Source organism: Haematobia irritans, chromosome 5, assembly GCF_050003625.1.
Source record: "Haematobia irritans isolate KBUSLIRL chromosome 5, ASM5000362v1, whole genome shotgun sequence".
NCBI lineage: Eukaryota > Metazoa > Arthropoda > Insecta > Diptera > Muscidae > Haematobia > Haematobia irritans.
In genome coordinates, this window is record NC_134401.1 from 147,492,892 (window position 1) to 147,517,186 (window position 24,295).

At 30.1% G+C, this 24,295-nt stretch overlaps 2 protein-coding genes and 1 long non-coding RNA gene across 6 annotated transcripts in view; 1 reads left to right on the plus strand and 2 right to left on the minus strand.

Moving 5' to 3' along the window:
- Positions 1-763: 763 nt before the first annotated feature.
- Positions 764-4,957, minus strand: LOC142237952 (uncharacterized protein B0495.5). Its single transcript, XM_075309429.1, has 6 exons — positions 4,741-4,957; positions 4,142-4,468; positions 3,563-4,012; positions 1,956-3,113; positions 1,691-1,899; positions 764-1,636 (listed from the first exon to the last, which is right to left on the minus strand). The coding sequence occupies exons 2-6, from the start codon at positions 4,405-4,407 to the stop codon at positions 1,173-1,175; spliced, it is 2,547 nt and encodes an 848-aa protein (XP_075165544.1). The 5' UTR covers positions 4,408-4,468; positions 4,741-4,957; the 3' UTR covers positions 764-1,172.
- Positions 4,958-5,347: 390 nt separating this feature from the next.
- Positions 5,348-5,810, plus strand: LOC142241666 (uncharacterized). The gene is made up of 2 exons (XR_012723751.1): positions 5,348-5,555; positions 5,613-5,810. It is a non-coding gene; the product is annotated as an uncharacterized LOC142241666 (long non-coding RNA).
- A 3,586-nt stretch (positions 5,811-9,396) lies between these two features.
- Shrm (shroom) overlaps positions 9,397-24,295 on the minus strand; it is a 338,013-nt gene continuing 323,114 nt past the window's right edge. For all 4 annotated transcript variants that reach the window (XM_075312930.1, XM_075312932.1, XM_075312931.1 and 1 more), the window contains 3 exons: positions 13,433-15,191; positions 13,097-13,363; positions 9,397-10,850 (listed from right to left, as the gene is read on the minus strand). In XM_075312930.1, the coding sequence (XP_075169045.1) occupies positions 10,587-10,850; positions 13,097-13,363; positions 13,433-15,191 (2,290 nt within the window). In that variant the 3' untranslated portion in view covers positions 9,397-10,586. The remainder of the gene's footprint in view (positions 10,851-13,096; positions 13,364-13,432; positions 15,192-24,295) is intronic.

A 24,295-nucleotide genomic window follows, 5' to 3' on the forward strand; every position in this document is an offset into this window, starting at 1 on the left:
CAAATCATAACGAGTTAATAAACTTCCTATACATATTGAAATGCAATGATTCACGAAGCCAAATTATTAACAATAAAGGTGGCTATACTCGAAAACGCGTCGAAGAAGCTAAAATTTCCATTAAAACTAAAATAAAGTTTGACAGAATTGTTTTTTGTTTTCATATTCATATTCTAAACTTCATCGCTGTTGATGGGTGAACTTTTTTGACGCTAGCGAAAAAGTAAAAACGTATTTCTTCATAGTTTTTCATGGCCTATTGGACTATAGTATGCCAATTTTGAAATTCGCAAAAATTGTTAAAAAGTTATAGCCCTAGTGTGCATAACTGTATTTATACCTCTTTAAGCTGATAGCCTTATTAGCTTTAATGTTTATTATAGTATTAAAACTTGTACTAAATAATTAAAATAATCCCTAGATTTGAGGAGACGGCTCTGGGAGGAGCCCGGATCGGTTGAAATTTGATGTGCGATGTCAGTATATGCCGTCTATTTACCATGCAAAAATTGGTCCATAAGTTTGTTTATATAAAACGATTCCAAGATTTTACTTATTGCGCCTTAGAAAGCAAATTTCAGGTGACCCGGTTGAAATTTGGTACGTGATGTTACTATTTGCCTTTTAACAACCATGCAAACATTTTCACAGGTGGGACATATTGTGGTTTATGAATTATAATATGTAAACTATATAACAACGGCTCAGTTTTTTGATAGACCGTTAAATTCTTAATTTTTTTGAGGATAAAGAAAAAAAAGCATTTTGTTTAATATTTTGGAAAACTTTATTGTTACTATAATTATACCGCGTACTTGTAGCACAGGTTGCATTTGCAGCAATTTTATTTACATACATATATAACAAAAATATATTGTCAAAATGGTTAGTCCATCATTTCATTTCAACCGCTTCGTAATCTCTACTTGGAACATGTTAGTATTATACCAACATCAAGCGCGTCATAACAAAAAATAAAAACCCCAATGTCTTAAAATCAATCAAAGGAATAACATAAAATATAGGCATGCATATAAACAATGCGGAGTTAAGGAAAAAATATTTCGAGACTAGATCTACATCTATAACGTGTAAAATACTATAAGCTTTAGCCCACACAACATATATATTTATAATTAGATAAATTCTTTTTTACTATCAAAATTTTGGTTTTAAATGATTTTTCTTAAAAAATTTTCATTTAAATTTTCTTCTAATTTCTTGGGATCTGTCACAGGCATACGACAAACTTTATCATGGCAAATATATACGGTAGGTTTGCCATTGATCATTTTGAATTTCTCTTGTACCCGTTGATTATAGGCATGACGAGTATTTTGGGGATCAATATGAACAATTATCATGCCGGGGATATAGTATTTACGACAGATTTCCACAAAACGTTTTGTATCGTCCGAATCGGGTCCTACTACGGCGACTAAATCTAAACCATTTTCATGTAACAATAATGCTGACAACATTTCTGGAAGGGCATAGCCAAAAGGTTGTTGATCGGCGAAAAATTCGAAAAGACGAGAAGCTCGTTCATTGTAACTTTCTTCGTCCAAGTAATGACCAAGGAGTATAAGATTGCGAGCTGAGACACTATTACCACAGGGTTCAGCACCATCATGATCTGAAAGAAAAACACTTGTTGTTCTATTTTTTGCTCAAATTAAATTGGTATTACCATCCTTTAGACGTATTACAACATTTGGTGAATTGGCCTTGGAATAGAAATAGGCTCCATGTTGTGGATCCCAAAACATAGAATCTTGTACTTCTTGCAATTGCTTGGCCCAATCCAAGGCAAAACCATCTAAAGTGGCTTTATAGTAGTCCAAAAGGCCTTTAATCAGAAAAGCATAATCATCCAGAAAACCATCAATACGTTCACCCCTAAAGATAAACACGATAAATGTTAAAATTCCTGTCTTCAGATTTTTTATACCTACTCTAAATTCTCCTGCAATGTTTCATCATTTGTGGCCACACCATAACAGGATCTTCGCAATAGTTTCTTTTCGTTATCCCACAAATGTTGATGCATAAATTTAACCAATTTCTTGGCAGTTTCTACATAAACAGGTCTCTTATCACTGCCACAATTGCTTAGCTTTGAAAGGCCACTCAAAACTAAACCATTCCAAGAGCATATGATTTTGGTATCTAAATGTGGTCTTGGCCTTTGTTTTCGTATCTCATAGAGGATGCCATTGGTAATGCGAGCTAGGTCCTTCAGTTTTTGTTTTTCAATTGAAAATTTCTCGCATGTTTTCTCCAAGGGTTGACGTACAATTAAAATATTTTTGGCATTTAAATGACCATGGGGATCATTGGCTGGCTCAACATTGCCAGTAGGTTGCAAATCATAATAGCATGAGTAAATTTCAAATATTTTCTTTATATCCATTTGCAATTCGCTATATTTATCTTTATTCTCCTCTATAGCTTGCTTAACCTCGTCATATGTCCAAGCATAGAAAGCACCCTCGACTTTCTTAGTATCACTTGCTTTGGGCAATGAGTCTGCATCTTCGCCTGCATAAAATCCTCCACCAGGATGTTGTAGATCAGTTCTCAAATATTTATATATACCATCGGCATATTCGAGGAATGCTTCATCTCTGGTCAATTTGTAAGCATTTGCATAGGCTGCCATTAGCTGGCCCTGATCGTAGAGCATTTTTTCAAAATGCGGTATAGCCCATTTTCGATCAACGGCATATCGGGCAAAGCCACCAAAAACATGATCATGTATTCCACCCTTCCCTATATTATGCAAAGTCTGCGTGGCCATATCCAATGTGTCAATGTCTTTTGTAACAATATAGGCATGGAAGAGTAAATTCAATCTGGATACTTCTGGGAATTTTGGATGGGATCCAAAACCACCAAATTGTTGATCATGCCGTTGTTTGAAGATACCCATAGCTTCTTGTAATTTGGCATCAGCACTTCCAGGTTCAAATGATGCTTCCGATGTTTTTTCACATAGAGATTTTTGTATAGCAGCGATTATTTCACTACCAGCAGCTGTGAGCTGTTCTTCATTTTCGGCCCACTTCGATGATATGGCTCTCAGAACAGTTTTAAATGAGGGCATGCCCCAACTGAAATTATAAAAAAAAATTGATTTATTTTAATTGATGTTGTGCACAGAAAAAAAAAATTCACCAAAAATTTTCCAATTAAAATTTTAATTGGGTTTTAAAAAATATTCAATTAAAAATTAAAATGAATTATTTAATTGAAACAAAAATCAATATACTATTATAAATAAATGATAGTATCAATTAATTTTTTAATTGACTTTCATTTAATTTTTTCATCGACTTTCAATTAATTTTTTAATTATTAAATTTTAATTAAATTTTAAATTGAATTTCAATTAATTTTTTAATTGACTTTCAATTAATTTTTTAATTATTACTATCATTTCTGTGATTGAAGACATCTCAAATAAAAAATTAATTGGATCAATTAATTTCGTGATTGAATCAGAAAAAAAGTTGTGTGTGAATGGAGTTTGATTATTGCTCTCAGTGTCCTCCTAACTTACCGATCATTTGGAGGAAAATAGGTACCGGCTGTAATGGGTGCCAAATCTGGGGTTAACCAAACACTCATAGGCCATCCCCCACTGCCATTCATCATTAGAACAAATTGCATATAAATACGATCTATATCAGGTCTTTCCTCCCTATCGACTTTGATATTAACGAAATTTTCATTCATTATAGCAGCAACTTCTTCATTTTCAAAGGACTCATGTTCCATAACATGACACCAATGACATGTCGAATAGCCCACAGATAAGAAAATCATTTTATTTTCTCTCTTTGCCTTTTCAATGGCCTCTTCACCCCATGGATACCAATCCACAGGATTATGGGCATGCTGTAAAAGATATGGCGATTTTTCCTGGGCCAAGCGATTAGTAAATTTAGGTGGTGGTGGTACAGATCCTGTAGACATGGTGCGATGACGAGGTGGCAATTGCTTGAGTAAACTGGGAGAAAAACAAATGTGGTGAAAAGCGTCATATCGTCAATAGTTAACTTGGAACTTGTTTTCAATATGCAGGTGTTGTTAGAACAGAAAGTGAGAGAATGTTTAGTATCATTATTGTAATACTTACGTAAACTGTATTTGCGACTTGCTGCGCCTTAGCGTCGCAGCACCGGAATTGTTTCTTAAACTCTCAGACGTTGGATATGTACAAAGACAACGTGTCGTTGAGCTCGTTGATCTATCTGCTATAAGCTTCGCTGGCGTTAAGAGCGTACGGGTAATGCAGGTCTTTGGATTGCTTAATGTTACAGATGTGGAAGGTGTTAAATTCTTTTTCGTATTCGATGTTTGGCGTACCACAATATTTGTCGACCGATAGATATTCTTCAACATAGCAAGGCTTGGATTGGCTTGCCTTTCTTCCTCTTTCTAGGAACGGAAGATGCTGTGCCCACTGCAAAATAATATAAATTATCCAATCACGTCACTACACTGTGGTGGTTCATCGATAAGCGGCAATGTAATATATAATGTAAAAAAAGCCAAAGACAGACGGCCACCACCTGACTTTTTGTTTTGCTTGCGCCGCAAACCTCTTTCAACACCACCCAAAAATGTTGTCTAAGGGCCTGATTGTTTTTTTGTTGTTGTTTGTCCAAGATAGCCAACCACTAGCGATAATGAAATGATAAATAGAGTAATTGGGTTTATTATGATTGACTTTGCCTTGCCAGAGGTGGTGATTTGTCAAACAAAAACTGCAAATTTGTTTTCATTAAAACTCATTTGTGTAATCGATTTCCTGCAATGTCGAAACACAAAATTTCTGATATTGTTTGCTAATTAATTTCCACTTTTTATCTTTCTACTTTTCGTATGAAAAAAACAACAGATTTTAGAATTTCAGCCAGCGTGTTGTGTTGGAATGAAATCAAATCTTGAATTGGCCAACAATAAATCAAAACAACAACAACAAAAGCACATAATTCTTTATTTTGTTTTGTTTTACTATTCGCTACACATTACGTCATTGCCTAACTTAAATGAAAGCGTATGAGCAATGCGTATGAAATTAAAGGCGTTGGCATGAACAAGGAACGAACAACAATAGGTCTGTTTTCGGACTTTTGCAGCACAAACTTGAAAGAGAGTAAAGGTTGAACTACAGAGTTGAAATTTCTCTTTGAAAGCAACAGTTTTGTTAGAGTGCTTCAAACTGACAAAATTCAACCCTTCCATCAACGCACGGGTTAACGCATGATATGTAATTCAACCTTAAGGGCCGGTTTCTCAATGTCTTGTTCCCTGCCAGCATTTCAAAGTTCCATTTCAACCTCATCGTTACCACAGACTCGTAAATGTCACTTCAACCATCATGAAAAGGTACATCAAAAAGTACATGCAAGTAATTTGCCATCCCTACTGTTAAAAAAGCCATTTTTTTGTGAAACGCCAAGCGCAACCAGCTTGTTATATTTTAATTAAATAAAAACGAAAATAAAGTTCTGAAAACATAGATTATACGCTTAAAATTGTGAAAGGTATATTGGTGAACAATTTGGTGATTTTCCAAATGGAATAAAGTGATTGTTTTTCAGATATTTTACAGACACGCTGCCTCCATGGAATTAAAACACTGGTTGATAGACGCAGCAACATGTAACTCGCTACTTGTAACTCAACATCATCATTAATGCCAAAAATTATGTTAAATGTAATGTGATAGTGGTATAAATGTTATATTTTTAAGAATTTGTAAATGTTTAATCAAATTAATAAATATCTAAACAAACGTGTTTTACTCGACCACAATGATTCTTTTACAACTATCTTAAAATGCACTTTTTCTGATTGTTTGGAGGGTCCCTTATTGGCGTCGTTCTAAATTGATCTATAAAGGCACCTAATAATTGCACTCATGCGAAACATTTTTGTAGTAACTTGGCGTGGTACAACTTCTCAATAGTGACGGCGCTTTTCCGACGAGTTTTTGATATCGTATATGATTGTTTTCGACGTAGTGGGGATTCTCAAAAGAGTCCCCAAATTCAAAAAATGTTGGCAGGGTTATTATTTATCATGTCAATAAAATAGCTGATGCCATAAAAAAATTTTATATCCGGTTGTCTAACCTCCGGTTAAGTAATATTGTGTAAATATAACCATAGCGATAGGCGAAAACTTGTTTATGTGCATTTCTTAGGGGAAGCCGAAATTCCGCGAAGGAATATTCGGACGGCTAGCGGTGTGTCGCCACTAGGGCTATAATTCGGGAACGATTTATATAAATCCCGGGATTCGGGATTTTAAAATATTTATTTGCCTGGGATTTTTTAAATAGTTGAAGTAATAACAATCTCCAGCGTCTAAAAATAGTTGTACATTAAACTAATTTAGTTTAATTCAATTTTATTAACAATAGAACATAAGAGTAAATTAAAAAGAAATTTCAAATTGCTATGATACTTAACGAACACCTAGCCCAACTCAACAAGAAAAGAAAAACAATAAATTATGACAAAACAAAGCAATTTCATATCTCTATCTTATTCATCAAAACATTTTAAGGATTTTGATTTCATTAGGTATATTTTCATACACTTGGGTTAATCCTTTTGTACTTCATGGCTTTAAGTAACTTCTTAAAAATATCAAGGCATTAAAATTTTTATCAGATAAACGCGATCTTGTCATATTGTCGACGGATCTTTTATCATTGCTTGAGGACCTTATCGTTTACTTCGATTTTTAATGAAATTTTGCTTTTCATGCATAAAGGTGGAATTATACTATTGTCAAAAAAAAAAAAAAAATAGAATGTGGGAACTACTATTGTTCGAGTTTCATAATAAAAACAACGTATGCATATGACGCATGAAGTTGACGAACTTTTAATGAAGAGTTGAAATTTCACTTTGAAATCAATAGCTCGAATAGACTGCTGTAAACAGAAACAAGTAAGGAAAGTCTAAAGTAGGGTGGGGCCGACTATATTATATCCTGCACCACTTTGTAGATCTAAATTTTCGATACCATATCACATCCGTCAAATGTGTTGGGGGCTAAATATAAAGGTTTGTCCCAAATACATACATTTAAATATCACTCGATCTGGACAGAATTTAATAGACTTCTACAAAATCTATGGACTCAAAATTTAAGTCGGCTAATGCACTAGGGTGGAACACAATGTTAGTAAAGAAATATGGGAAACATTTAAATCAGAAGCAATTTTAAGGAAACTTCGCAAAAGTTTATTTATGATTTATCGCTCGATATATATGTATTAGAAGTTTAGGAAAATTAGAGTCATTTTTACAACTTTTCGACTAAGCAGTGGCGATTTTACAAGGAAAATGTTGGTATTTTGACCATTTTTGTAGAAATCAGAAATCGGGCGAAAGCTATATATGGGAGATATATCTAAATCTAAACCGATTTCAACCAAATTGGGCACATATAGCTACAATGCTAATTCTACTCCCTGTGCAAGATTTCAACTAAATCGGAGCAACAAATTGGCCTCTGTGGTCATATGAGTGTAAATCGGGCGAAGGCTATATATGGAAGATATATCTAAATCTGAACCGATTTTGTACTCCTAGTCCAAAATTTCAACCAAATTGGGGTAAAACTCTGGCTTCTGGGACCGTATTAGTCCATATCGGGCGAGAGATATATATGGGAGCTATATCTAAATCTGAACCGATTTCAATAAAATTTGTCACACTTGACAACACTACTAATTGTACTCCTAGTGCAAAATTTCAACCAAATTGGGGTAAAACTCTGGCTTCTGGGACCGTATTAGTCCATATCGGGCGAGAGATATATATGGGAGCTATATCTAAATCTGAACCGATTTCAATAAAAGTTGGCACACTTGACTATAGTACTAATTGTTCTTTTTGTGCAAAATTTTAAGCAAATTAGGGTAAAACTCTGGCTTCTGGGGCCATATAAGTCCATATAACGGAGCTATATCTAAATCTGATCCGATTTCTTCCAAAATCAATAGGGTTCTATTCTGAGCCAACACACATATTTGTGCCAAATTTGAAGTCGATTGGACTAAAACTGCGACCTAGACTTTGATTACAAAAATGTGTTCACGGACAGACGGACATGGCTATATCGACTCAGGAGCCCACCCTGAGCATTTTTGCCAAAGACACCATGTGTCTATCTCGTTCGTCTCCTTCTGGGTGTTGCAATCATATGCACTAACTTATAATACCCTGTTCCACAGTGTGGCGCAGGGTATAAAAAATCAACCCTTCCATCAACGCACGGATTAACGCATGGTGTGTAATTCAACCTTAATAACTTTTCAATGCGTCGGGTGCGTTGACAACATGTCAATAAATCAACAAATGAAAAACTATATAAAATATGAACGGATACAACGTACGCACCCATAATACAACGTACGCACGCATAACCGCGTAGTATGTAATTCCACCTTAATAAATACTCACTCGAGGTGTACCATAAATGTTTGTTAACTCGGGTATGAAATCTAATATTTGCACTGAGTGAAGACGCCAATTTATTAATAAATAATGCTAAAAAGCCACAAATTCATCGAATTTGAATTAGTTTTTCGGGATGCCGAAAAATCCCGGGATTCGGGATTAATACCGTCCTTACAATCCCGGGATTTTGGGAAGGGATTTGTCCCCGGTGACAGCCCTAATTACAACAAAAACACTCGAAAACATGACAAAAAGGAAATATTTGCCGACAACGTCACAGAAAAAAATGTTCGCCTACCGCCTATCGCTATGGTTATATTTACATACTTGGGGCCTGTTCGAAACCAACTAAGTACAAAATTTTCTATAAAAATAAAATTTTTACAAAATTTTCTATAAAAATAAAATTTTGACAAAATTTTCTATAAAAATAAAATTTTGACAAAATTTTCTATAAAAATAAAATTTTCACAAAATTTTCTATAAAAATAAAATTTTGACAAAATGTTCTTTAAAAATAAAATTTTGACAAAATTTTCTATAAAAATAAAAGTTTAACACAACTTTCTATAAAAAGAAAATTTTGACAAAATTTTCTATTAAAAATAAAATTTTGACAAAATTTTCTATAAAAATAAAATGTTGACAAATTTTTCTATACAAATAAAATTTTGACAAAATTTTCTATAAAAATAAAATTTTGACAAAATTTTATTTTTATACAAATAAAATGTTGACAAAATTTTTTATAAAAAAAATTGACAGTGATAAGAGAGAAGTTCACCACTGTGGTATCACAATGGACTGATTAGTCTCAATAAGCCTAAAATATGGGGCGGCCACTATACCTAACCTACCCTATCCTTACCCAATCAACTGAAACCTTTAAAATAAAACACAATCTATATATTTTTATAATTTTTAAATAATTCAATTGATTTTTATTTGTTTTAATCATAACTATTAAGTAAATAAAATGGTCGTTTTGTTTTATTATTATTAATTTAATGTGGGGATTTCATATTTATGCGAATAACAAAACGATTGTTTTGAAAACATCTATACATTAGGGCAAAATTAATTTATTATACAATACACAAATACATAATATGCAAATATTTTTTTTTTATCAAATACATACGAGATAATAGTAAAAACTGAAAATATAAAGAATACGGATTATAATAATATGTATATATATAGTAACCTAAAATAAAATAGAATAAATGAAAATTGACTTAATTTAAATTATTACGAAAAAAGTACAATATAACACATTGCAAATATAAATTGATTGATTTTCTTTTTATCTCCTCTTTTATGGTTTTTTGCTTTCTTATTAATTTATTAAATGATAATTTAAATTCCAATAAAACAAAGCGATGATAGTCTATGGAAATGCTGATTCTGTTGCCGATGTTATTATCTATTTATGGTCATCATTTTGTTTTGTTTTGTTTTAAGGAAAAAAACGAAAACAAATAAATAAAATCATATTTTAAATCACAAAAGCATTGCAAAAATGGTGAAAAATAATAATAAGAAGCGAAGAATATAACGAAAAACAAACAAATGATTTAAATTAATTGGCTTTTGATAGGGGAGTTATTTCATCAAAGATATATTTTAATAAGCTATTTATGTAGAGAAGAGTTTTGTTGATTTTTGCTTGATTAATATGATACAGAATATATGAGATTTTTTTTCTTCATGATTTTTTGTTTAGATTTGCAGAGGTGGTTTTTTGTGTTTAGTTGAGGAAAATAAGCACCTTTTTTAGGAAATAAGTACAAAACTGTGCGTTGTTTGCCTTTTATTCTCTCTGCTTCTATTTCTTATTGTTTGTTAAATTTTTTTGCTCTTTGTGCTTTCAAATCTCTCTTTATACTCTCAATTCTTATGATGAAAGTAAGGAAATCTATTTTTGTTTAGTTTTTCTAAAGAGCTTTTATATATATAAATAGCTTTTTTTATCACTTTATATTTGAGGGATTAGAAAAATCCTCTCTTTATATTTATCTCTCTTATTCTCTCCTATCCATGATATCTTATCTTTAATACAAAATGTTCTTTTTAATTATGTTTTTTTTTTGTGTTTTAACAATCACTTTGTATTAAAGTATCACTGAGAGCTGTTATAATTTCCTCTCCCATTTTAATTTTATCTGCAATATCTCTGGCATCTGTGATAAGTTTGGCTTTCATATTAATAAAATAATCGAAATCAGCATATTCATCTGCACTTAGATTCTTCTCGAGCAGAGTTTTAACACTAACACCACGACGATCAATATCGGATTTTAATCTTTTGGCTTCGGCCAATTGCTCCAGTAGGCGATCTCGTTTATTTTCCAATGACTTCTAGAAATAAAGAAAAAAGAAAAATAAATTAATATTAATAATAAATATAATATAATTAAAAACAAAAATATAGTTAACAGCTAAAAACGAATAAAAATCAGCTGAAAAAGGAAAGACGATTTCACTTTGACGAAATGGACCAATACGAAAATTAAAATATTTAAAGATATTGAATATATAGAACATTTTGTCAAAATTTGATTTCTATAGAAAATCTTGTCACATTTTATTTCTACAGAAAATTTTGCCAAATTTTATTTCTATAGAAAATTTTGTCAAAATTTTATTTCTATAGAAAATTTTGTCAAAATTTTATTTCTATAGAAAATTTTGTCTAAATTTTACATTAAAGAAAATTTTGTCAAAATTTTATTTTAAAGAAAATTTTTGCAAACTTTTATTTCTATAGAAAATCTTGTCAAAATATTATTTCTACAGAAAATTTTGTCTAAATTTTAATTCTATAGAAAAGTTTGTCAAAATTTTATTTCTATAGAAAATTTTTGCAAAATTTTATTTCTATAGAAAATTTTGTCAAAATTTTATTTCTATAGAAAATTTTGTCAAAATTTTATTTCTATAGAAACTTTTGTCAAAATTTTATTTCTATAGAAAATTTTTGAAAAATTTTATTTCTATAGAAAATTTTTGCAAAATTTTATTTCTATAGAAAATCTGGTCAAAATTTTATTTCTATAGAAAATTTTGTCAAAATTTTATTACTATAGAAAGTTTTTACAAAATTTTATTTCTATAGAAAATTTTGCAAAATTTTATTTCTATAGAAAATTTTGTCAAAATTTTTAGTTCCATAGAAAAATTTGTCAAAATTTTTAGTTCCATAGAAAATTTTGTCAAAATTTTATTTCTATAGAAAATTTTATCAAAATTTTATTTCTATAGAAAATTTTGTCAAAATATTATTTCTATAGAATATTTAATCAAAATTTTATTTCTATAGAAAATTTTTGTTAAAATTTTATTTCTATAGAAAATTTTGTGTAAAATTTTATTTCTATTGAAAATTTTGTCAAGATTTTATTTCTATAGAAAATTTTTGCAAAATTTTATTTCTATAGAAAATTTTAGCAAAATTTTATTTCTATAGAAAATTTTTGCAAAATTTTATTTCTATAGAAACTTTTGTCAAAATGTTATTTCTATAGAAACTTTTGTCAAAATGTTATTTCTATAGAAAATTTTGCCAAAAGTTTATTTCTATAGAAAATTTTGTCTAGAGTTTATTTCTATAGAAAATTTTGTCAAAACTTTATTTCTATAGAAAATTTTGTGTAAAATTTTATTTCTAGAAAATTTTGTCAAAATTTTATTTCTATAGAAAATTTTTGCAAAATTTTATTTCTATAGAAACTTTTGTCAAAATTTTATTTCTATAGAAAATTTTGTCAAAAGTTAATTTCTTTTTGTTAAATTTTTATTTCTATAGAAAATTTTGTCAAAATTTTATTTCTATAGAAAATTTTCAATATTTTATTTCCATAGAAAATTTAGTCAAAATTTTATTTCTTTAGAAAATTTTGCAAAATTTTATTTCTACAGAATGTTTTGTCAAATTAATATTTCTATAGAAAATTTTATTTCTATAGAAGCTTTTGTGTAAAATTTGGTCAAAATTATATTTCTATAAAAAATTTTGTCAACATTTTACTTCTATAAAAAATTTTGTCAACATTTTATTTCTATAGAAAATTTTTGCAAAATTTTATTTCTATAGAAACTTTTGTCAAAATTTTATTTCTATTGCAAAATTTGTCAAAATTTTATTTCTATAGAAAATTTTTGCAAAATTTTATTTCTATAGAAAATTTTGTCAAAATTTTATTTCTGTTGAAAAATTTGTCAAAATTTTATTTCTATAGAAAATTTTTGCAAAATTTTATTTCTATAGAAAATTTTTGCAAAATTTTATTTCTATAGAAAATTTTTGCAAAATTTTATTTCTATAGAAACTTTTGTCAAAATTTTATTTCTATATAAAATTTTGTCAAAATTTAGTTTCTATAGAAAATTTTTGCAAAATTTTATTTCTATAGTAAATTTTTGCAAAATTTTATTTCTATAGAAAATTTTTGCAAAATTTTATTTCTATAGAAAATTTTTGCAAAATTTTATTATATGTTATATTTTTATATTAAATTTTATCCGCTGCAAAAGTATTCACATTATATAATAAAATAATAACCATTTTCTGGCGCCCAACGTAAATACTCGTATGATATTCTTACCTTTTCAGCTTTGTTATCACCCACAGCTGTTAATTGATTTTCTGCTCGAGCCAAACGTTCAGAAAGTGATAACAGCAAACCGGTAATATGGCCAATGTCAGCTATATAGGTACGACATTTCGATTCCTCAATAGGTCTAACTTTATCACATAATTGATTGAGTAAGGCATTGCCCAGATCATCATTACTTGCAGATTCTTCATCGATGGCGGCTTGTTCCTTGCTTAAGATTTTCACTTTATTATTTAAATATTTAATTAATTCATCCTGAAAAAATAACAGAAGAAAATTAATTTTTGGCCATATACTGTGATATTCAAAGACCATGATACTTACCACTTTACTCTTGAGTATATCACAACTATCTGGAGCTATTTCTACTTCGGTTAATTTCAATTCCACTGTTATCTTCTCCTCATCTTTGTTCTTATTATGATGGGACGTACGAGTTAGGGTCGATGTACCCACATCACGTTTGCTGGGTCTTTGGTGAACATTTGGATTATAGAGATTACTCACATAGTCTTGAACGGTTTTGTTGCCCGGTGGACATAGGAGTTGAACCAAGGCATCGTTGCTTTGCAACATTGTGGCCAATTCTTTGGATAATTTCTCACATTCATCTTCGATGGGCAGGCGTTGACGAGGTTGTAAGGTTGTGCTACGATTTGTTGTTTCCTGATCCTTACTCTGGCTATTACCGGCATCCGTCAGTGATTTCAGTTCACTGTCGGTAATATCATCGGTCTGTGAGGCAGTTTCTACGGTACTAGGATTAACTCTCAATATGATTTCACTACGTTGTACTAGTTTTAAACTATCGGTACTAGAGTCTAATTGTGAGAGTATATGTTCGGCGGCTGTGGAATTGGAGGTGGTAACGATTTCCGATTCCTTGGGTGATTTTTTTGGAGGACAAGCATTATTTGTATAGGCTATTGAGGATTTTATCATCAATTGGTCTTCTTCTTCTTCTGCTTCGCTGGCCATTGGAGGTGGTGGTGGAGAGGCTGAAGGTGGTGGTGTTGTTGGAGGTGCCGAATTCTCATCATCATCGTAATCCTTGGGATTTGTTGTATCTGGTTGTAATTCCAAAGTTTTTGGTATATCAATCACATTTGCTTGTGATGTCCTATTGGAATTTGTATGAGGTGATAATGATGAGGTATAACCATGACCCATAAGACCACTTTCACTGATATGTGCAGACATTAACTGCGACTGAAGTTGTGTAATTTTCTCAATATTCTCTCTCAAAGATTCTTGACGTGTTACCGATTTCTTCATACTATTCCCACTAAAGGTGGTATTAACCAATTCTGCTCGAAATAGGGAGGAGGCAGCTGCGGTTGAGGAGGATTCATTGTTTTGGCTACTGCTGGTACTCATTATACTGCTGTTGTTGTTCGAGCCACCAACTCTCTCCTCATGACTGGCACAACTCTCCGAGAGAGAGCTTAACGAAGAGAGTGATGAATTCTGTTGTAAATCCTGTAGACTTGAGTCTCGACTTTCGATCAGCATATTGCTGGGATGTTCCTCTATGGTTGTCTCCAAATTCATGGATATAGCCGCCAAGGGTTTTTTCATATCCAACGATGACTGAGTCATATACTTTGTCCCAATATGATTTGGAGTATTCGTATCGAAGGATTGAGATCGGCTAAAGTTTGAATTATTATTGAGATTGAATGAATTCAATACGGGTGTCGAGTAACGTTGCTGTGACGGTGGATATGCTGGATAGCAATTGTTAACTGGCGCTTGACTTTGTGTAGGCGATGATTGTTGTGAGGATGACGATGACGACGAGATATTATTGTTCGATCCATAACGCAGCGATGTTTGAGAGTTTATTGAATTATTGGATGGTGGCTGTAGTTTAACACCCAATGGCAAGACATCGGGTAGATTATTGGGTGGTGATGGTGGCAGTTTGGTGCTTTGGCCCAAGATGTCATAAGTCGATGATTTTGTGGTACCCACCAGGTCCTCATTGGAGTGGAGAGTAAGCTTGTAGCTGCCATGATCCGGATCGGAACTGGTCTGTTTCTCCAAACTCTGACGAGGTAAATATGATGCTTTGGAATTACACCTGTGAGGGAGGGAAAGAGAAGAAAAATTAGATATGAGAAAAAAATACAAAAATATTTACAATATAAATATAATTCTATATAAAATAGTATACCATCTATTTAAAAAATATATACAATTGTCTTACAACCGCAGGCATATATTTTTTCCTTTGAATTGTATATCTAAATATAAATTAAGTTTATTTTCATAGAGAGATTATTGATCTTTCTTTCTTCACAGAAAAAACTAAACTAAATTGGGAAAATGAACTATCTCGTGAACTAAATTGTATTTCAAATTTTGAGATTCATTAAATTTGAGGAATATTGTCGAACATTTTTGGATTTTTAATTACCATTTACGAAATGCATCTTTCTCGAAAAGAAAAAAATGAACTAAAAACAAGTATAAATATACGGCCGTAAGTTCGGCCAGGCCGAATCTTATGTACCCTCCACCATGGATTGCATAGAAACTTGTACTAAAGACTGCCATCCACAATCGAACTACTTGGGTTGCGGTAACACTTGCCGATGTCAAGGTATCTTAAAACATCTTAACACCGTCTTCTCAATTGCAAGTTAGTCCACACGTAAATAATTCAGTTTGACAAAATTTTCTATAGAAATAAAATGTTGACAAAATTTTCTATAGAAATAAAATTTTGACAAAATTTTCTATAGAAATAAAATTTTGACAAAATTTTCTATAGAAATAAAATTTTGACAAAATTTTCTATAGAAATAAAATTTTGAAAAAATGTTCTATAGAAATAAAATCCAATGAAGGACTGGGGAATTCTTCCCACTTAAATATGAGCTAAATTATTAGTTTTTGTATTAAAAAGAATAGCAACAACCGAATTCCAATTACACCCAACAACAACAATGGAGCAATTTTAAATTCAACAACCCACAAAACGGCGAAGAAAGCAACTACTGGGATTGATGGCAACAACAACAACAATGATGTCAAGTCTGAGTAAGATTTTCCACTTCCACAAAAGTCGAAGGTACCACCAGTAATCATAAGTTTAGTTGGGTATAGAAATAAAATGTATGTTGACAAAATTTTCTATAGTAATAAAATTTTGACAAAATTGACAAAATTTCCTATAGTAATAAGATTTTGGTAGATTGTTTTTGGGGATCGCCTATATATAACTATAGACCGATATGGACCAATTTTGGCATGGGTGTTAGCGGCCATATACTAGCGCAATATATCAAATTTCGCCACGTACCAAATTTCAACCGGGTCGGATGAATTTTGCTCCTCCAATAGCTCCGGAGGTCAAATCTGGGGATCGGTTTAAATGGGGGTTATATAATTAAGACCGGTGTGGACCAATTTTTGCATGGTTGTTAGAGACCATATATTATCACCATGTACCAAATTTCAAGCGGATCGGGTTAATTTTGCTCTTCCAAGGGGCTCCGGAGGTTAAATCTGGGGATCGGTTTATATGGGGGCTATATATAATTATGGACCGATGTGAACCAATTTTTGCATAGTTGTTAGATACCATATACTTACACCATGTACCAAATTTCACCCGGATCAGATGAAATTTGATTCTCTTAGAGGCTCCGCAAGCCAAATCGGGGGATCGGTTTATATGGGGGCTATATATAATTATAGACCGATGTGGACCAATTTTTGCATAGTTGTTAGATACCATATACTTACACCATGTACCAAATTTCACCCGGATCAGATGAAATTTGCTTCTCTTAGAGGCTCCGCAAGCCAAATATGGGGATCGGTTTATATGGGGGCTATATATAATTATGGACCGATTTGGACCAATTTTTGCATGTTTGCTAAAGACCATATATTAGCACCATGTACCAAATTTAAGCCGGATCGGATGAAATTTGCTTCTCGTAGTGGCTCCGCAAGCCCAATCTGGCGATCGGTTTATATGGGGGCTATATATAATTATGGACCGATTTGGACCAATTTTGGCATGGTTGTGAGAGACCATATACTAACATCATGTACCAAATTTCAACCGGATCGGATGAATTTTCCTGCTCCAAGAGGCTCTGCAAGCTAAATCTAAGCGTCGGTTTATATGGGGGCTATACGTAAAAGTGGACCGATATGGCCCATTTGCAATACCATTCGATCTACATCAATAACAACTACTTGTGCCAAGTTTCAAGTCGATAGCTTGTTTCGTTCGGAAGTTAGCGTGATTTTAACAGACGGACGGACATGCTCAGATCGACTCAGAATTTCACCACGACCCAGAATAAATATACACAGAAAAAATTTTCACGAAAATTTTTCCAATTAAAATCTTAATTGAGTTTTAAAAAATATTCAATTAAAAATTTAATTGATTCAACAATTTTTTTAATTGAAATAAAAATCAATCACACAAATCAATTATCAATTAATTTTTTAATTGGATCAATTAATTTTTAATTGACTGTCAATTAATTTTTTAATTGATACTATCATTTCTGTGATTGAAGACATTTCAATTAAAAAATTAATTGGATCAATTAATTTCGTGATTGAATCAGAAAAAAAATTCTTTGTGTGTATTTACTTTATGGGGTCTTAGAGCAATATTTCGATGTGTTACAAACGGAATGATTAAGTTAATATACCCCCCATCCTATGGTGGAGGGTATAAAAATTTTTCGAAACTAGAGGTACAAAAGTAAACCAGAAATGTAAATTTTATATTACATGAAATTTCGATTTTTAGTAGAAAAATCCCTTTACAAATCTCAAGTGTTCACACTATCAATAAATGGAGAATTCGCTCATTTGTGGAGTTAACAACTGATTTTTATTTACAAATTGAAAAAGTAAATATCAGACCATTTTTTTGTCTACACTGATTAACTTAAAATATCGTTTGCACTACACGCAAAGAAAAAAAAACGTTTGGAAAACGTGTACCAAAAACGTTTTTCTTTTGTTAGAGTTTTTTGAATTGCTTCGAAAAGTATACACTTTTATCACCAAAAAAATTCGTTTGTTACAAAGTGTTAATTGTTTTAATAAAAAAAGTTATTTTTGAACCAACAACACAGTCCATTTCGTTTATATCAAACACTGTTCTTTTCTGACTTTAGGTTTTTAATAAGACACATTTTACAGTTCAAAATTTAATAAATTACAATGTAATATTGAACATTTTGTCGGAATCTTCCTAACATATCTGGAATATATGTAAAAAAAAACAAAAAAAAAACTTTGGTCGAAGCAGGGATCGAACCCACGACCCTTGGCATGCAAAAACTTTGGTCGAAGCAGGGATCGAACCCACGACCCTTGGCATGCAAGTCAGACGTAGCAACCACTGCTCCATGGTGCCCAACTAAATGTATTTTTCTGTGAAATAAACTTTGTTTAATCGGCTCGTGGGCGCCGCAAGCTATGCTATGTAAATATAACTTATATAAGTAATTGTCTATTGATGACAATAACGGCTACATAGCTTAGTGGATAGTGTGTTGGCTTACAAATTGCATGGTCCGCGGTTCGATTCTCCGTCCAGGCGAAAGGTAAAAAAAAAAATTTACAATTTATAAAATCGTATAATTTCTTCTACATTGTTTGTATTACAGAAAAAGGTCCTAAGAACTAAAAAAATTCGTGGAAGTGAGAAAGATGAGAGGGAAAATGCAATTAGCCAGGAAAATTTTTTTTGAGTTAGTCTTTATGCAATTGTTTTTACATCCTGGAAAAGAATAAACGTTTATCACAAAAAGTATATACTTTTCTTCCAAATACACTTCCTTTCAACGAAAAGCAAACGAGAAACGAACTTTGTTTGTCTAAAATTTCGTTTGGGAGGAAAGAATTATTTTTTTGCGTGTAGATACGAAATCCTCGTAAACGATGAAGTCCTCCTAGATCTCAGTAGATTTGCAATAGGCAAATATCAGCTAGTTCGTAGAGGATTTCAACAAAATCACTTTCAAAATCACCTATACAGCCTTGTACAACTGTAGTTTTGGTACTAAAAATGCGCTTTTCGCAACCCTGCCCCAATTTTCCTTGTGGGTGAATGTGTGTGTGCGTGTGCACATACGTGTTTGTGTTTGTATTGATATATTTACAAACAGCTGTTAAATCCTCAAATCTGCGAAATCTCGTTATTTTGCCAGTCCGTAAAGAGATTTTGGTTCTAAATAGCGAGATTTCGTGTATAGTGCGAACGTAGTATAAGATTTCAGTAAAAAATTGAGTCTCGTTCGATTTTGGCCAACATAAAGATCTACATGATGGCCAAAATCGACTTCTTCAATGTGAACACGCATAAACACATACATCTACAATGAAAATGAACATAGGGTTGCAAAAAGTGTGATTTTAGTACTAAGACCACAGCTGTACAAGACATTAAAAGATTTTTTTGAAATCTACTACGAGACAGCTAATATTTCTCCATTGCAAATCTATAGAAATCAATTGAGGTGTAAATCGAAAACTTTGAGGAGATTTCGACCATAGTCTCAATGTGGTATTTATTACAGACTTTGTAAAATTTTGATATTGAAAATAAATAAAATCTTTGATTGGGAGTTTGAATATCCGCAATGATAAATGACATTGTAATCGTAAGCTTATGCCATTTAATCACCATAAATGTGACATTATTATCCTCCTAACCTTAAAGCAAACATATGATGACGGTCAATTGTCTAGTTAACCCTAAAACATATTGGTCTCTTAATCCGGTGATTAATGCAAACATTTTATTATTATTATTTTTTTTAATAAAATGTCAAAATAACACAAACAACCTTAAGACGATTTACGTTTTAATAACATAATGACCGATTGCCAACAATTGGCTGGCAATTGACATCGGGGCTAGGTAAATCCGCCATTCATTCACTCATTCATCCATCTATGACAACATCTACATTTCAGTTTATTTTGACAAACTACCAAACGGACTATTTTGCAAAGGAACGAAACCATCGCAATGACAACCTTGTGATGGATTTATTTATGATATACATACATATCATGTCTCTCAAGTAGTTTGTAGTTTAAATAATCAAATCACCGCCAGTCATATTTAAAACGCAGTTAAATATTGAATTTAAGTATCTCAAAAAAATTATAAGACATACAACATAAAACTTGCACAAGCAAATCGTCGTTGTAAAATGCAAAATGTCGCCTCTGAGGTTAAGGTTCATTAGCTCAGGCTAACAACGTGAATGAATGAAGTAAGCGAATATGTTTATAGTAAAGTCCATGCGAGGCAAGTAAGTTTTATTTAATTTTTTTTTGCAAAAATGAAATAAAATTGAAGGCATGCCTTATCAGTGGTAAACCGACAATAAACCTACATAAATAACGGCTCAGAAAAAAAAAAACAGCCAAAGCCAACCTAAACAACATTGACGACTGGCGGTGTGTGTTACAGTTTTATGGTGTTTTGTCTTTCCGCCGGGTTTTTTGTTCATTTGTTTTTCGCTTTTTTTTGCAACATGGGGAGGTCGCCCCAAAAAGTCACAAAACCCAAAAACAACAACGAAACGATAGCAATTATTACACATTGTTCAAAAGTGATCGACAATACCATAACAACCAAATGCCTTATTTGTGTCTATGAATCGTCCAATCGCTTTGAATGTGTTTAGTAGAAGCCATGCTATAGACGACAGCAGACTTAACGACGGCGTCAGCAGACAAGGCACTCCTCTCTCTCTCTGTTGAAAGGTTTTGTCGGTTTTTTTTTGCAAATATTTTTGAATATGTCAAAGTTGTTTGCCACAATGGATAAATGAACGAATGAATTGAGTACACAAATGAAAAGTCTATAGGGAGGTGTGATCTCTTCTGTCAGCTTAACTGAAAACTGTTGTAGTTTTGTTTCTTATAGAGGGGTTATCTGAAAACAGGCCTAAGCCATTGTTGTCACATCAATTTATTTCAAATGTTGTGAAATGTTTTATGTAAAACATGTGAGAAAATCAAGTCTAAAAATTTATTTCCATAGGAAATTTTGTTAAAATGATATTTCCATAGAAAATTTTGTTAAAATTGTATTGCTATAAAAAATATTTGCAAAATTTTACTTCTATCGAAAATTTTGGTTACTAGTGAAAATTTTGCAAAAATTTTACTTCTATGGAAAATTGTTGCAAATTTTATTTCTATAGACAATTTTTGCAAAACTGGAATTTATTTGGAATTTCTATAGAAAATTTTGTCAAAATTTTATTTCTATAGAAAATGTTTGCAAAATTTTTGCAAAATTTTATAGAAATTCTATAGACAATTTTTGCAAAATTTTATAGAAATTCTATAGAAAATTTTTGAAATGTCTATAAAATATATTTGCAAAATTTTATTTCTATAAAAAATGTTCTCAAAATTGTATTTGTATAGAAAATTTTGTCAAAAGTTTATTTCTATTGAAATTTTTTTCAAAATATAATTTCTATTTTGCAAAACTGGAATTTCTATAGAAAATTTTGTCAAAATTTTATTTCTATAGAAAATGTTTGCAAAATTTTATTTCTATAGAAAATTTTCTCAAAATTGTATTTGTATAGAAAATTTTGTCAAAAGTTTATTTCTGTTGAAAATTTTTTTCAAAATATAATTTCTATAGATTTTGTTTTTTAAATTTTATTTCTATAAATTGTTTTTGTTTTTTTTTGCAAAATTTTATTTCTATAAAGAAAATTTGAAAAAAAAATTTTAGTATACAAAAGTTTTGCAAAAATTTATTTCTATATAAAATTTAGTCAAAATTTTATTTCTATAGAAAATGTTGTCAAAATTTTCTTTTTATAGAAAATTTTGTTAAGATTTTTTATGGATTTTTTTTTTTCAAAATTTTATTTTTTATGGAAATTTTTTTCAAAATTTTATTTTTATGGAAATTTTTTTCAGTTAGTTATTTTTATAGAAAATTTTCTTCTATACAAATTTTTTTCAAAGTTGTATTTCTATAGAACATTTTGCCAAAATGTGATTTTTAGAGAAAATATTGTCAAAATTTTAATTCTATAAAAAATTATTTCAAAATCATATTTCCATAGAAAATTTTTCATTTTAAATTTATTTTTATAACAAATGTCAAAATTTTATTTCTATAGAAAATGTTATTAAAACTTTATTTCGATAGAAGATTTTGTCAAAATAGTATTATTTATTTTATTATTTATAAGAAATTTTGTTAAAATTTTCGTTTCTATAAGACATTTTGTCAAAATAGTTTTGAAAAATTTTATTTCTATAAAATATGTTTGCAAAATTTTATTTCTATAGAAAAAATAAAATTTTGCAACAAAACAACAAAATTATTATTTCTACAAAAAGTTTTGCAAAATTTTATTTTTATAGAAATTTTTTGCAAAATTTTATTTTTATAGAAATTTTTTGCAAAATTTTATAGAAAATTGTTCGAATATCTATAAAATATATGGGCAAATTTTTATTTCTTTAGAAAATTTGGCTAAATTGTATTTGTATAGAAAATTTTGTCAAAATTTTATTTCTATTGAAAATTTTTTCAAAATTTTATTTCTATTGAAATTTTTTTCAAAATATAATTTCTATATTTTTTTTTTTAATTTTGTTTCTATAGAATATTTTTTTCAGAGAAAATTTGCATGATTGTTTTGTATACAAAAGTTTTGCAAAATTTTATTTCTATAGAAAATTTAGTCAAAATTTTATTTTTTTTTATGGAAAATTTTTTCAGTTATTTATTTCTATAGAAAAATCTCTAAAAAATCTATTTCTTTACAAATTTTTGTCACAGTTTTATTTCTATAGAATATGTTGCCAATTTTTAATTTTTATAGAAAATATTTGCAAAATTTTATTTCTGTCAAAAATTTTGTCAAAATTTTAATTCTATAATTTTTTGTTCAAAATCATATATCCATAGAAAGTTTTTCTTTTTAAATTTATTTTTATAACAAATGTCAACATTTTATTTCGATAGAAGATTTTGTCAAAATAATATTATTTATTTTATCATTTATCGTTTCTATAAGATATTTTGTCAAAATAGTTTTGAAAAAAAAATTTATTTCTATAAAATATTTTTTAAACATTTTATTTCTATAAAATATGTTTATTTCTATAGAAACCTAGCAAAAAAAAGCGCCGCAAAAAGTAATGAAAATGTTCTTTTTGGATCCGGAAGTGGTGCCAAATTGACGCAGAAGCGATGAATTTAACATGGGCTTGTCATAGGACGGACGTCCACCATTTCAGCAGCCGCTACTCTGAATTTGCATCAATTCTTAAGATGTGAGGTGAATTCAGTGTTTTGGATGTGAATTAAGAAATTTTGTGATATTTTGACAAATAAATAATTTTTAATTTTTTTTTTATGATTTTTAATGCATTATAACGCTTTTCATCAAACATTTTCAAAAATTCGGTATTTTTCTAGAAAGGATTTACCACTTTTTTTTCGGCTACATTTAAATAATTTTTTTACTGTTTTTCTGTTTTTAACCTATTTGAAAAAACAAAACATAAATTTCTCATTAAAAATATGAAAAAACGAGTTATAAAAAATTGACTCAAATTAACATCCTGTGTAGTTAAAATAAAGAACATCTTTGGGAGGACATTTTTGGAAGTTCTTTTAAAGTTGTGCCTTGAGAAGGACTTCCAAATTTTTTTGCTGGGAAGTTTTGACAAAATTGTTATTTCTACAAAAAATTTTTGCAAAACGTTTGTTTCTATAGAAAATGTTTGCAAATTTTTTTTTTCTATAAAATATTTTTGTCAAAGTTATATTTCTATAGAAAATTTTGTATTTTTTCCAATTTTTTTTATAAAAAAATGTACAAAATTTTTGTTTCTATAGATAATTTTTGCAAAATTTTAATTCTATAGAAATGGAATTTTTTATGAAAAATTTTCAAAAGAAAATTGTGTAAAATTTCATTTCTACAGAAAATTTACCTAAAATTTCATTTCTATAGGAAATTTTGCCAAAATTTTGATTTCTATAGATAATTTTGTAAAATATTATTTCTATATACATTTTTATTATTTCTATAGAAAATTTATTTTTTATTATTTCTATAGAAAATTAATTTTTTATTATTTCTATAGAAAATTTTGTCAAAATTTTATTTCTTCTCTTTTGTAAAATTTCATTTC

Excerpts from the sequence above, each read along its gene's own strand:
- LOC142237952 (XM_075309429.1), bottom strand. The coding sequence starts at position 4,407 with ATGTTGAAGAATATCTATCGGTCGACAAATATTGTGGTACGCCAAACA. Across the intron at positions 1,900-1,955 it reads ACATTGCAGGAGAATTTAGA|GGGTGAACGTATTGATGGTT; the intron begins GTAGGTATAAAA and ends GTTTATCTTTAG. Across the intron at positions 1,637-1,690 it reads TGTAATACGTCTAAAGGATG|ATCATGATGGTGCTGAACCC; the intron begins GTAATACCAATT and ends TTTTTCTTTCAG.